The sequence below is a fragment of the Vigna unguiculata genome, chromosome 7 (genome assembly GCF_037176805.1).
Source record: "Vigna unguiculata cultivar grain cowpea cultivar isolate G323 ecotype 2 chromosome 7, ASM3717680v1, whole genome shotgun sequence".
In the NCBI taxonomy this organism is placed as follows: Eukaryota; Viridiplantae; Streptophyta; class Magnoliopsida; order Fabales; family Fabaceae; genus Vigna; species Vigna unguiculata.
The window spans coordinates 35,515,090-35,530,626 of NC_140798.1; the positions used below are offsets into that span (position 1 = coordinate 35,515,090).

General features: G+C 28.7%; 1 protein-coding gene across 1 annotated transcript; it reads right to left on the reverse strand.

Annotated features, from left to right (window-relative positions):
- Positions 1 to 7,107: 7,107 nt before the first annotated feature.
- LOC114189777 (uncharacterized) lies at positions 7,108 to 10,575 on the reverse strand. The gene is made up of 2 exons (XM_028078464.2): positions 10,289 to 10,575; positions 7,108 to 7,805 (listed from the first exon to the last, which is right to left on the reverse strand). Exons 1-2 carry the CDS (start codon positions 10,454 to 10,456, stop codon positions 7,272 to 7,274), a joined length of 702 nt encoding a protein of 233 aa, XP_027934265.1. The 5' UTR covers positions 10,457 to 10,575; the 3' UTR covers positions 7,108 to 7,271.
- Between the last annotated feature and the right edge of the window lie 4,962 nt (positions 10,576 to 15,537).

Consider the following 15,537-nt stretch of genomic DNA (forward strand, 5'->3'; position numbering starts at 1 on the left):
AGTCCATGCATAGTGAATGTAGTTACAACTTTGTAGGCATAAATGCTCGCAAAGAAACAATGATGTTGAAGCATGGTTTATTCTAAGTATAGGAATATACGTATTTTTTAGAGTTTTTTTACTACAATTGTACTGTTATTTTCTCAATAGAAAAGTCTTAAAAAACTCTCCAGTATACTTTTAGTTTTGTATCTAACATGGTGTGCCAAATCCACAAGTTTCTTATACTTTCATAATTTCGGCATGCCCTCTACGTGTGTTGAAAAGATCAAAATACCTTCCTTTAAAATAAAATATTAAATTTTGCTTTACAATATGTTGTCTCATCACTCTATAAAAAAGAGATAATTTTCTCGGTTTATGTAAAAAAAAGAAAAATTTTAAACTATAAAAAAATGAAAAGAGTAAATAAAAACAAAAATCTGAGGGAAAAACTAAAAAAAGAAGAAAATATATATGTTTATTTTCTATAAATAATCTATATCAATTAATGCTGCTCATATATTTATATTATTTATACGTTTAATATTAAACAAACACCTATTAATCTAAATAAGTATTAAATGTACCGAACAGTGTCATTTAAGTTGGTGGTAAATTAATGAATTAAATGTTCAGTAAGATTACCAAATCCTCACCCTAACGCAAGTTCTGCCATATTATATATATATATATATATATATATATATATATATATATATATATATATATATATATATAACACCAAGCTTACCATATTTTTCAAATGCTTTTGCAAATCAAGCAAAGATAGGTAGCTACACATATGGCAGATGAAGAGTATTGCAACACTCACTCCTTAATTACATTCAACAACGTTAATTACGTAATCACATGCTAAAATGGATTTCACAATCCGTTTCGATGAAAAACTAAGAAAACCACCAAAACGGATTCCACGTTCCGTTTCAGCTTCCTCCGACAGGATTCCACGTTCCGTTTCAGCTTCTTCCGACAGGATTCCACAATCCGTTTCCATAAAAATAAAAAAAAATAATGAAACGGAATGTGTATTCCGTCTCCCAAATCTCTCTCTGCTCTTTCTGCTCTCAATCTCAGTTACGGTACCCACCCCTTTGTGGCTACCCTCCACCCACACTTATCCCACGCGCCTCCCTATTGTCATCCATTCTGAAGCACTTTATTGGCCCCTCTCTCTCTCATTGCACCCCATGGCACATCAATCATGCACACACCCCACTCTTCCCTTAGGCTGTGTTCCTTTATCAATTCACATTCAATCATTAACACTCTTCTCTCCACCTCTCCAACCAGATTAAGGAAATAGGGATTATGGTTCTATTAACACATACTTGATCACACTAAAACAGGTTTCACACTCCGTTTCGGGGAAAAACAAAAATAAACACAAAAACGAATTTCATATTCCGTTTCAGCATCCTCCAACATGGATTCCACATTCCGTTTCAGTCAAAATAAAAAAAAAGAGTAAGAAACGGATTGTGTATTCCGTTTCACCTTCCTAGGAATCGGATTTTACATTCTGTTTCGGTAAAAAAAAAAAAAAAAACCTAAACGGAATGTGTGTTCCGTTTCACGCATGTTAGAAACGGTTCGGTGAAATATTAAAACGACGACATGGATCTTGTAATCTATCGCTAAAATCAATTAAAATATAAATAACAACACTACTTAACTGCGCAAATGGAGAAGATGGGGGCCTGTGGAGTTGCGCGAAAGGAGAAAAGGAGAAAAGGGAGGCTGCGTGCGGAGGCTGGGGAGAGCAACAGTGTGTGCACGCTCCGGAGAAGAAGACTGTGTGGGGAGGCTGCGTGCGGAGGCTGGGGATCCGCAGAAGTTGAGGGTGTATGGTTTTGGGGGTGCAGATGATATGCGGTGAAAAAGACAGAATAACTATTATTTTTTACCATGGGCAAAGATGGAAATAAATTTAATTTTGGGAGTACAGGAGAGATTATTGGAGGTGCAAGGAGAAGCCCCCGCAAACAAAATGAGAAGGCCTCTTAATATCCTCTACTTTGTTCCAAAATCCTAGTCTCACTAGTTTAGGGTTTTTGGCGTTTTTTAAAATTTAATTGGTTTTAAATTGAAAATAAAGTTTAAAATACAGAAAATATAATGGCCATCAAACCCAAATAACCGAAATATTCAAAATGATATGAACACAAAAAAAAAGAGAAAAGAAAATGGAAGTATAATGAAAAGGCCTGATAAAACTGTATTTAATATGAGAAAAAAAAATCAAAATTTACTTACATTTATAAGTATGTAAATTAAATGTCTAAAATCTAAAAAAATATGCCTAACAAATATCAAAAAAATGTTTTGTAAATGGAGGAATTTTAGATATTTTGTTCCTCCAATTTCTATATTCTTCTTCTCTTAGAGTAACTTTTTATTTTTTGGCATCTCCATCCGAACTCTATATAAAATATTACGAGCGATTTGAACTCTACCAAATTCGTGTATTTGAAAGTCTATGCCTAATTTATCAAATTTAAAGTCATAAAAAATAGTTTGGGTAATCACATTTCTCTTTTATCCAAATTCCATCCTAAATTTATTTTTCAAATCTTTCAATATTATGGTTTTCATTACTGTTATAAAAAAAAAAATCAAAGTGTATATATATGGTTACTTTTATATATTTATAACTTTACCTTTCTATATATATATATATATATATATATATATATATATATATATATATATATATATATATATATATATAATAAAAGGTTAGACATATAAACCAACGAAAAAAACATTAAACTCTTACATTTGATCCATTTCAAGATCTATCAACTAATAATTCAGAAATTCTGAATTTCAACAAAAGTAAGAAAAATTATTTAAAAATTATTAACACAAATAATTTTTAAAACGACTATATAATTCTAATTGTTTATTATAATTAAAGATATGTAGGCATATTTTGAGCTAAAAAGATAAAACGCAATAATTCATTAACTTTTTTTTTCACACAAAACTAATCGTAACAGTTTTAGTCTTCATCTAAATAAAATATTTTTCTAAAAGTTAAATAATAATATACTTTGTAGTTAACTTTTTTTTAACATGTATAAATATTCTAAAAGATTATAAATAATTTAGTTAATTAATTATATGTAATTGCTTTTGTAACATACTACAAATGTTAACAATTCCTTCACATAATTGATTTCTAAAATTAAACTTTGTTTGTAGACAAATTCTCCTAAGTTTTTTTTTTCTACATTTTTTCAAAGTAAATATTGAGGGTCTTGATCATTAAGACAAATTATTCAAATATCTTTTATGGAGATAATCTGAAAATATTCAATAGCAAAATTATGAATCTAAGAGATAATCATACCTCCTCTAATCTTAAATCTTAAAAAATGTGTTTGTAAATATTATATATAACTTTTAATTTAGCAGGAATTTTTATAAAATGATACCATGAATTTCTCTTGCACTAAGGGGCTGGACCACTTTTTGAAACATTATATGATACCAAATCAATTATGATAAAGTTATGCTTCCAAAATGTATAAGAATCTCTAGGGCACATGATTTGTGACTCTTGTTTGCTTCTTCCGAGGCCTTTAGTCTAAAAGCTAAAAAAGAATGGTAGGAGTGAATGATGACGTGAGAGAGGATCTTATGTGAACAAAGTTTTTCTTATTTTATATTCTTAGAAAAATAAAGTTCATTTATATGTTAAGGACTACCTCAACCTTTTTATACATGATTCAACGTTCATAATAGAAAAAGAAAAATCAGGTATTCAATATTTGTATGCAGATTTTAAAAAACATACCCATGCAAATGTCGTATTTCAAGACAATTTTTTCCTATAATAATCTTGATGTTCTGTGTTCATTTCCTGCATAATCGTCCACTACATTTTTTTTTTCTCATTCAAGCCACCATCTTTCAATATTAATATATTTTCCCACCTTTTTTTTTTCAATATACGATTGTTTTTTGTCTTATAAATTAACTTTTTATTTTATTATATTGACAAAAATCTCCTCTCCTCCAATTTTCAGAACTTCACCATCATTGCTTCCACTTATGTTCCCAAATCTCTCCACCACCAAACCCAACAAATCCCACGAAAACCACACTTTGACTTTAATAGTATTTATAAGACAAGACAAGATGTTGTACTAGTTCAAAATTCTCCACCTCCATTTTCCATGGAGTGCAACATTAGATGTTTCTTTTAAGTTTTTTATGCCCAACCCCTTCCTCATATGGGCAATGCGTTGTTTTTCGACTTTAGATTCTCTGTTTTTTTTGTTGTTGTTTAATGTTCAAAATACATTGTTGATTTATTAAAAAAGTATTTAATATAAATTAAAATTAGTGTTCATAAGTATTCAAATGACCATAAAGAGAAAATACCAAAATCTCTAGGAATTCAAGTTCATTGTTTTCCATATCACCCCTATAGTCTTCTTTCATCTTCTCCATATCTACAACATTTTTTTTTTCAAGATTTTTGCCTACACGTATACACATTTTAAAGAGAAGAAAAGGTATAGATGACATAATAATAAAGTTGATAATATAAATCCCACCAAAAATGGTTCTTTGTTTTTTCATTTGACCCTGCTTATTTTTTGTTCGAATATCAACAACCGTTAGTCAAAACATGTTGATTCAAAGTATGTAAAATATATATATATATATATATATATATATATATATATATATATATATATATAATTTCTTTACAATTATTTTAAAATAGATTATTATAAAAAATTACTTTTGATGGTAATAAACATTCAATTAAGTCCGTACTCATTTAAATCTACATCCTGTATAAATCCATATTTGAAAAGAAAATATTTTCGAATCAATAATTCTATGACTTTATGCTCAGAAAAAATATGTAAAGTCATTTGACTTTACATTAATCCTGGGTTTATATTAATATATATATATATATATATATATATATATATATATATATATATATATATATATATATATATATTGAAAAAAATATATGAATAAAATAAAATAACAAGTTTCTTCTATAGCATATCTTTTATATCTATCATACTTTACTATAGTTATAAATTCTCAACACTCGTAATATTTCATACTGTAATTATATGACACCTAATATTCTATATTGTAATATGACTCTAAACATTTTATAAGTTCGCATCTCAATTAAGTCTACATTAAAATCTCAAGATTAAAATGCGGACTTAAGCGAATGATTACTATACATGCAAATCCTTAATTAGAAACCAATTTTAAAAACTAAAAGTAGTAAGTCACTATAGTGACAAATTTGTATACAATTTACAAAATTAAGAATTATTGGTTACTAAAATAGTCACTATTATAAATAAAAATATATATAATTGGTCACTAATTAATTAGAGATCAATTTAGAAACTAATCCATTTTGGTAACCAAAATCTAGGTAGCTAACTTTTAGTAACCAATCACTTTGGTAGTTAATTTGAAAAACCAGTTTAGTGACCAATTATAATTTATTATTCTTAATAGTGAATATTTTAGTAACTGTACATCCTGGCGACTAGACTCTAGCCGGCCTATATGTATGCACGCGGTGGGCCAACCTCCGGGCGACCTATGTGTATGCAAGCGGTGGGCTGACCTCAAGACAACCTATGTGTATGCACGCAGTGAGCCGACCTCAAGACGATCTATGAGTATGGACTATTGGGTCGATCTTAAGATGACCTATGTGTATATGCATATTAGGCCGACCTCAAGCCAACCAAGGTGTGCGGACGTATTGGGTTTGGACTGGAGTCGACCTCATTGCAAGAATGTACTATATCCGACTTGGAACCGACCTATGTATTCCGATGCATTGAATTCAACCTATCCGGAAGGCCCAATTCACTTAAACTGTAGTCCCTCTCTCCTCAGGATAACGACAAAACAGTCATGTAACCATATCTCCACAAAGGTTGGGGTAACCCACACATGTCTACTACCTCCCATGATCCTAGGAGGATTGAAGTAAGGATGAGCTAGAAACATCTATAAAGCTAAGCAGCTGCTCTCCACCAAGGGGAGGGGAATAGGACCGAAAAAGGTAGGTCTAAAGAGAAACAAAAGTATTCTTTTGTAAAATATCTGACAAAAAGACTGAGTTGAGACCAATGTGCACCTTGGATTCTCCTTTTGCGAGAACAATAACTAATAATTTTTAGTTTTGTAAATTAGTATCTAAATTAGTCACTATAATTACTAATTATTAGTCATTAAAATTGGTCATTATTTTGAAATTTTCTTATAGTAAGAAATCAATAACACGTACCTGTAGTTTTATTGTTTTCCTTTAAAGTTATTTAACTTTACAAAATTCATCAAATAAACTTTATAATATCACATATCTCGTCATATAGCTAACAATCATCAACTTAAAATTGTTATTGGATTTGCTTTTGTTCTTTGTAAGCAATAGTTGCTTAAACAATCTGCTTTTTTATTGATCACTTTATATATAGCCAACACTGTAGGAAAGTAAAAGTAACTAACTACGAAGGTTAAGAGAGATATTCATGGAAATTTTACATATAGCATCCAGTTTGATTAAGTCAAAACTTTATCTTCTTTTTTTTCTCATCTTATATAACCATCACAAAAAGAAATTATGGAAAAATTATCTGTTTCCAAATCCAATGTATATATAGTAAGTGGAAATAGAGGTACACGCACATTAGTAAAGTTTTATTTGTTTAAGAAAAGTAATAATGAACGTGTAACAATAAAGCTTAGACAGAACATTCATTTTCTTAAACAAAGACTTGGTGATTAAACTCGTGGTTCACATAAATTAGCCCTTATCTATTTGTCAACCACTCCGAGAAAAGAACAAAACAGCACTGTCTAGCATTATTATTATTTAAATAAAAAACCATTTCGTACAACAAATTTCCACTGTTTTTTTTTCTAGAATCAAAAGAAAAAGGTGTGATAAGTTTGAAAGTGTAATTAACGAAGAGAGATGCATATATGAAACATTATTAAAGGAGTATAGTAGTTCAAGTCTTTTTCTTTAGTGGCCAAGGATATAAAAGCTTCCATTAGACAACAGCTAACAACGATAATCACAATGAAAGATACATTAGAAAAAGCTAGTTGAATTATTGAGGGAAAAAACGCTTCAGCATGTGGCTGTGCGAGTAAAACACAACACCTTTACAACGTTAAAGTTGTAAAACGATGCAACCTAGTTAATGACCTATATAAACATATTACTATTATTACCTTATCTATATTTACTTTCAAACATAGTTCTCCCCTTTCTCGTTCTTGACAACCTTGGTCTTGACAGTTCCACAAACAATGTCGAGGTTGTAAAGCACTGGTATCATGGCGACAGAAGACAAGAAAACGAGGACAGGCCCAAAGATCCAAAGAAGAAGAGGAAGAGCTGAGTAGAAGAGCCTGTTGCCAACAGTGCTCAAAAGAGTTCCCTTCTCCAAAAGCTCAGTCAAATACTGGGGTGTGACCATGGACATGACATCTTGTGGTGTGCAAATGAGGATGCTCAATTGATTGAAAAACCTAATCGACAGGGTGTGACAGAAAAACGAGAATAAGAATATGGTTAGCAGTGTGACATACTTGAGTGCCACCATAAACTCGCTGTGGGCTCCATACACAGCGTCATTCAGAGGCTTCTTCACACTGTAAGTGCTGCTTATCACAGCTGCCAAACCAGCAGAGAGAAGAATGGATGTCGTCGCCATAAGAGTTGATCCCATTATCATGTTTCGAAGAGTTTGAACTGCTAAAATGTTCTTCTTTTCGATGTCCTGACATATTAAAAACGTGTCAGATAAACAATATATATGAATTTATAATTCTACCATGTAAAATCATTTGAATAACATGTAAAAAAAAAACATATTTATTTTCAGGTTTAGGTCATGTAGATGCGTGTGGTGTGTACTATATGCTTATTTGAATCATGTTTGATGTGAAGAGAACCAAACAGAAAGAAGACTATAGATGCCTTTATGCTTTCAGGTAATTTTGATTTTAGTCTTTTAAAAAATTTGTTTGAAAAAATATTCTTTCAAAATTCAAAAAAAAAAAGAAAAAGAAAAAAGAAGAAGAAGATATGTTTATGTTTAAATACTAAATATGAAAATTTAAAATTAAGTTGATTAGAAGTATGATAATGCTTGTGCCGAACACATGGTTTAATTATTTATATATGATGTAATTAAAGCAGAAACTTATATTCCTGGGAATCAATTAATTGATGAAGAACTAACTCTAGAAAAAGGGTGATCCACTTTGTGATGAAGAAGAGACCACAAAATCAAAATGCGTTGTCGTTAACCTACTTTATTTATTTATTTATTTATTTATATGAAGTTACTAAGGCACTTTTATGAGAAAGTGATTGGCCATATTTTGCAAAAGGCACCCCAGACATTGTGATAAAAAAAATCCAAATCCCAGGGTAGCCAGTAGTATTCAGATTCTCCGGAATATTCATATTTGTATGTTTGTCATTTCAAGATTCTAAACTGATAAACACCACGCCAAACACAGGGCCCTGGAATCCATTTACTAAAGCAATATCTTTGAACCTGGTCATGCTTCATTATTAATTATTGATAGGAAGTTCTAGGTTAATTAGAGATAAAATAATTTTATAATACACAAATGGATGTAAATTTTGTTTTACAAATTAATTTTGTGAGATTGAATTAAACCTAAAATTTGTTTCCTTTCTTAACATGATATCAAAGTTATAGTCAAAATCTATCCTAGTAAAATTTATGTAATCTCATGCGAGATATATGTATATAATAACTACTTATTAATATTTGGTTATGTCACCTAAAAATAAAATAGATTTTATGGGATTGAGTTAGACTTAAAATATATTCTCTATAATTATTTTAAAAACTTTAAAACAAATATTATTTATATTGTTTTCCTTCTACTTATGTCTACTCCACTCCACATGTGTCAGATATTGTGCCTTAGTTTAAAACTAATTTTAATCATGCACTAAATATTCATAGTGATAAGAATAATAAAAAATATTCACAAAATCTCTTCCCCGAACCTCGCAGCTTCAAGTGGAGGCTTGCTTGGCACTGGGCCTAACTCATATTGTAACATTTCAACTTTTGAATTAAAAATAAAAAAGTATTTGCAAACAATGCAGTGATTCAATTTAATTAGTGAACCAAACGAGGATGGAAGGTATTGGGCATTTCAATTTTCCAATAAAATCATATTTAATTCTTATACGTAATAGCAGTTATTTCTTGTTTGAGTATTTTTTTTATTTTTTATTTTTTGTTATATTTTGTCTCTTATGAACTTTGGAACCACAGCGAGGGACGTAATTTACCATTTATAAAAAATACATCATTACTTTCAGAACATTAAAACTAGAATCTTTTCTTTTATAAAAATCGGAGGGACTCGAACATAGTTTACACGTTAAATCATTCTCTTTATTTAAACACAAACCAAAAGAAATAAACATTCCAAGAAGCGTTTAAACAAAATTTCTAAACACTTCGTCGTTTAATAATGATTTAAAATGGACAAAGAGAAAACATTGCAAATTCAAATAAAATTATGGCATGACAACTTATACAATGTAATTAACATATATATATATTTGTGTGTGTTTTTTATTTATAATGACATCATGTTTAGGCATGAGAAAATTTTAATATTTGTAAATGATTCTGATATCCAGGTAAGATTTTTGTCTTAATTTTGTTTTTATTAATTCAAGAGAATGTATATGTCTTCAAAATTGGTGTTTAGTTTGAAATAAAATTTTCTCTGCATATACAAGCAAGGTGAGTAAAATGGAATAAAAGATGAAAGAACTGTGTGTGCCCTTATTCGCAAACTTAAAATCTAGCTTAGAAAGATTAACCCAAGATAACGTAAACAAAAGGGATAATTATTTTATAATCACTGGAACGGTCAATTCCATAGCAAAATATTCGAAGAACACATTACCCTGAACTTGCAAAATATACCTTTTTTTTCACACATCTTTATTAAATTAGTAACATAACTATTGAAGAGTGTGGGCAACAATGATATCAAAATCTGTCGCTAAAAGCTGTAATAGAGGTTTAACTTATCTGGTCCACTAGACTCATGCATAACCAATAAGATCATTCATGGTTTCAATATATATCAGAAACAAAAGAAACTAAGAAAACCAGAAACCAGTTTAAAGCTTCCCTTGAACATGAAACTGAAACTGAGAAAATAATGAGAAAAGAGAGAAGGATGAAGAGAATACCTTCAACATGGAAGGGACCCATGAGCGTCTTCCATGAGTATTGATTCCGATTATGGTGGAAGAAGGTTGCGTACGAACCTTATTCCACAACCAAACATGATAACCAATGGTTATGAGAAATCCCAATGGTACCAACGCCACATCCAAATAGTATTTCTTCCATTCCATCTTAATCTCTTCTCTGCAAATTTCAAGAGATGTGTGCTGTGTTGGCTTCTCTTTTCAATCACCCTCTGCAGATTCTTTCTATGACACAAGTTTGGTCAGTTTTGGACTAAGAAGTTGCATTTATAAGAGAAAATCACGTGAGTGGGGTGCAATTTTTTGTCAGACAGCGTATCACTTTTTCTTTTTTATATATATTTCGTATATATTACATAACATATCCAAGGTAGGGGAGATTGCAGTAGAAATATGTTTTATTGGTAATTAAGAATGTTTTTTTAACAATAATTATTTTGAGTGTGGAAAATAATATAATAAAAGATGTATTAAAATGTGGGGAGTGGAAGAATGAAATGGCAAAAGATGCTGGGAAGTACACTTTTTTGTAATGGCCGTGGTTACTTAGTGGTAGCGCTACTAATGGAGGTTAAGTTATTGGCATTTGTTTATCGAAATAAATAATTACGCACACCAACGCCAACTTATGTTGGTTAATTAAAGTGATTGCTTTTCTGGTTGTAGAATCAGGAATACAGATTAAAATTGTACACTGAGATTAACTTATTCTGGTTAAATTGAACCACGGTTTTATATTGTTACCACCTTTTTTTCTCTCTTTTTTAAGTAAATTGCTTTTTATTCCATTCATAAAGGTTCATGATATTTACTCTCCAATCCTTTGATATGAACAATTGCAGATTTTGTTGTTTAACATATTTTAGCGTCGCCTCCCTTTAGCTGACCCTTTTTAGCATTGTATTTTCATATTCTGATTTTTATAGAAAAATTATGAGAATATTTAATATTAATAAGTCAACCATATAAAAAAATCTGAAAGTACTTTTAATTTAAAATCCTAAAATAAATGTTTGTATGTCACTTAAATTTTTTTCCTCCTTTTTCTCCTCTTTTTCTTTTTTTTCTATTCCTCTTCCTCCTTCTTCTTTTCTTCTTTTCGTCTTCCACTATTCCTTTTTCTCCTCCATTGTCATTATTGCCTCCACCAGTGTTATTGTTCCTCCGCCGTGTTGTTATTGACACATTGTCACCGGTTCACCGCCTTCCACTCTTCTCCTCCACTTCCTCCTTTTTATTTCTTTTTTCACACATTTCTACATAACATTTCATCATATTTGATGAAAAATTTAGCATCAATTTTGCTGATGAATTTATCAGCTCAAATAAAGAAGTTCTACATTACCAAAGAATTTATGGCTAGATTTTAAAAAATTCAATTATGGACGAATATTATGATCAAAACTCAAAGTAGAAAAGTTAATGTTATTTTATCGACAAAATCTACTGATGGAAAAATCCGTTAATAATAACAATCATAGATTATTGATGAATTTTCACGACAAATATTTAATGATAAGTATTTTCATCGATAAATTTTATCAATAAATTTTGTTTTACCAATAAATCTATTTTTATTGATATAATTCAGTTGGTAACTAATAATGTATTATAATGATGTCAAATAACAAAATGACGACGGGACAATGAACCAAAAATAAAACTTGAATAAAATAAAATTTGAAGTTGTCACCATAATTTATTTTGAAAAATTACAAAAAATAAAATAAAAAAGATAAGACAAGGTATGTAAAAAACCAAATTTTGGGTCAGTAAGTCGATTTTGTGTGGGGAATGTATTAGCACATCACAGCGTCCGTCTTAAAATGGTACCTTTAATTAAACATGCAAAAGGACGTTGTTTTCAAAATACTTAATTTTGCACAAAAATAAAACACTATTAAAAAGAATAAAAAATAATATTTTATTTTTTGGGTCCGACAACGATTAACCTCATTCTTATATATTTTCATTCAAATAAAAAATCAGGGACCACATAATTTTAACTGAAAAAATTATTTGAGAAAATATTTGATTTTTATTTGGTGAACACGACAAGAACTGACATCGCTCCTACGTATTTTCATTCATAATGAAAAATTAGGGATCACGTAGTTCTCAATGAATCTTTTAAAAAAATATTGATTTGATTTTTTTTTATAATTTTAAAAACCTTTTTATTTTTTGAGTATTTTTAATTATTTAAAAATGAGTGTCACGAGACGCGAGTGGCCGAATGGACAAAGTAAACAAAGAATACTATTATTTTATATTTAGTTCTTTATATTTTTTCAATGTTCTCTGAAAAAAAATTGAAAATTGATGTCACGGAACGCGAACGGTAGGACAAACACTAAAAGAAATGAGTAAAACTATTTTTTTATGATTTTTAGAATAAGATATTGATGAATAACATAACTAATGTTCATAAAAAAGAATGCCAAGATTAAGTGTTAAATAAATCGCGTACAAATATAATGAAAAATTGGGATGCATATATCAAAAGAAAAATATTGGTAGTGACATTCCTTCTAGACTTTTCAATTTCCTTCCTTTATCAATGTCACTCTTTCATTCCTTACCTTAAAACTTTTTTTTTTCTTTTTTCTTATTCTACCTCCTTCTCTAAGATTTTTTTTATTCTCCCAAGAGAGGTAAAAAGAAGGTGTGTTTGTAGGAGGGGTGATAAGTAGAGATGACAAATAAACCCACCCCCGTGGGTATTGTCCGAACCCGTTCCTGTTTTGACAGGAATCTCCACATTAACTTGGTATTGGTATGAGTATGGGTATGGAGAATCTCTGACTTTTTCAATTGGGTATGAGGATGTACATATCCCTGCCATAATACCCGTCCCCATTTAAATTATTAAAATATTCACAATTAATTAAGTAACCCTATATATATATATATATACTTTCTATTTTTTATTTCTTCTAATTATTTGGTTTGTCATGAAACGCATTCACATCTCTAATATATTTTTCATCTTATCACAACCTTTGTGTAATTATGTTAAAATGGTGTATGTCAATTAAAAAATATTTATGCCTCACATTTGAATATTTTTATTATTTTTTAATATTTTAATTTATTATATATTTTCCTTTTATATAAGAATGCTTAATATTCTCAATTTAAGGTAATATAAAAAAAATTACTTACTTATTATTAATAATTTTTGTTTAATTTGAAGAACTTTTTTGTTTCGTTAAAATAATTTTCGTTATTTTTCAACCATTGAGTATATATGTTGATATTTGAAAAGTTTAGTTTTCTTAGATATCTGAGATATTTTTCATCTTATCATTCCCTTAATTATATACATTTGATTTCATTTGTGCGATTTCTTTCAACAGTCTCTCAAATTATTTCTAAGACACACATTTGTTTATTTTTTAATATTTTTATTTATTGTTTATTTTCATCATGTAGAATAATATTTTGATACATTCTGTCTAACTGTTTTTTATTTTCTAAATCATTATCAATCATACTGTAATTTTTTTGCGTTAATTATATAAATAACTTTTATTTATTACAATATAAAAATTTAATGTAATTGTCATGAATATTTTTGTTGTCACTATCCAACATATATTGGAGTTCAAAAGATACAAAATCTATATCAAAATTTTATTATTATGTTTATTATTTATTCTTTGTGTTATTTTGATCAAGTGATGTATTATAACTTTTATTAGTGTATAAAAAGAGATTCATTAGAATTTAAAAAATTGAAGTAAACAAACATTTAAAATATATTTTAATTTGAATATTTTTTTCCTTTTATATTTTTTTAAATATTTTTTAATTTTATCAACTAAGTTTCATTAATGTTTGTAGTTTGCAAATATAATAAATGTTTTGGTTCTCATGAAATTTTATTTGGTATTCTAATATAAAATGTAAACAATTATAATTTATTTCAACATATTTCACATGGAAGAAACAATCATCATTCTAATATTGAATATTTGATAATATTATGTTTACTTTACCGTAATTTTTTTTCTTTTATAAAAATTAATATTGAAGTAGTTAGAAGACGGGTATGGGTATGGGTACGAGATTATACCCGTTATCCGATGCGGATAAGGATGGGATAAAAGTTTGATACCCGTTGAGTTTGGGTATGGGGATAGGGATAAATTTTTTCAGAGATAGGTATAAGATAGTGAAACTCGTCTCTGTCTCTCCCGTTGCCATCCCTAGTGATAAGATAGGAATAAAAATAAAGAAGTGTAGAGAATATTTTGTTCGATTCTTTTTTTCATATGACAACCAAAGTATTTATATACACACATTACAATCTTATCTAATTGTAGCCTTAATTATAATCAACAATATAAGAAAATAATGAGTCATGATAGCATCACATTACAAGAATTAAATCCCAATAAATTCGAGGACAATATCAATCTCATTAGTAATTATTATAATCGTATCATTATTTCCTCAATAAGAAACAAAGGGAACAAAGGGTACAAAAGCAAAGAGTTAAGACGAAAATAAATTGGGTTGTTGAACTCAAGAAGGGGTGTGATAATTAAAAATAAATTGAGTTTTTCCTTCTTCTTTTATTCTTTTTCTTTCTTTCATACCTCCCTATCTTTTTTCTGTTTCTTTTTTTGCTAAAATGAAAATTTGAAAATCTTTTAAGACAATGTTATTTTACCTTTTTTATTTACCATTAATTAAAAAATATTTTTTATTTTTTTATTTATTTTTTAAATAAATTTATGTATTCGAACAAAACTGGACTTGACAAGTAAAACACTCTTTTAAAATTAAATTAAACTTAAAATATACTCTATAATAAAAAAGAAGACATAATTGTCCAATAAAGAAATCTTAACAAAATCTAACCAGTAAAAAGTACTAATCAATCATGTGTAATGCGGTAAAGAAAACATTAAGAAAAGAAACACATCAATAATCAAGTAACAAACCAAAATTTATGATAGAAATCAAATAATTATAAATTCAAAGAAACCAAACTTATCCTAGAAAAATTTAAACATAATTCGGGTAAGGAATATAACTACTTAAAAATAGTCATTTTCTTTTAATGATTAACCAATATATCCTCACATTAATCATTATGTTTTAAAAATGCCAAACACTTTAAAATTCTTAACAGAACATTTATTCTGCACTCCTTTGAGTTGATGGAATTTTGCAAGGATAAGACAATATATTAATAGTGAGGTTGAATTTGAACTTGA

Bases quoted from the DNA above. Each gene is read 5' to 3' on its own strand.
- LOC114189777 (XM_028078464.2), bottom strand. From the start codon at position 10,456: ATGGAATGGAAGAAATACTATTTGGATGTGGCGTTGGTACCATTGGGA. The intron at 7,806-10,288 runs GTATTCTCTTCA...TTAATATGTCAG, and splicing joins GGGTCCCTTCCATGTTGAAG to GACATCGAAAAGAAGAACAT.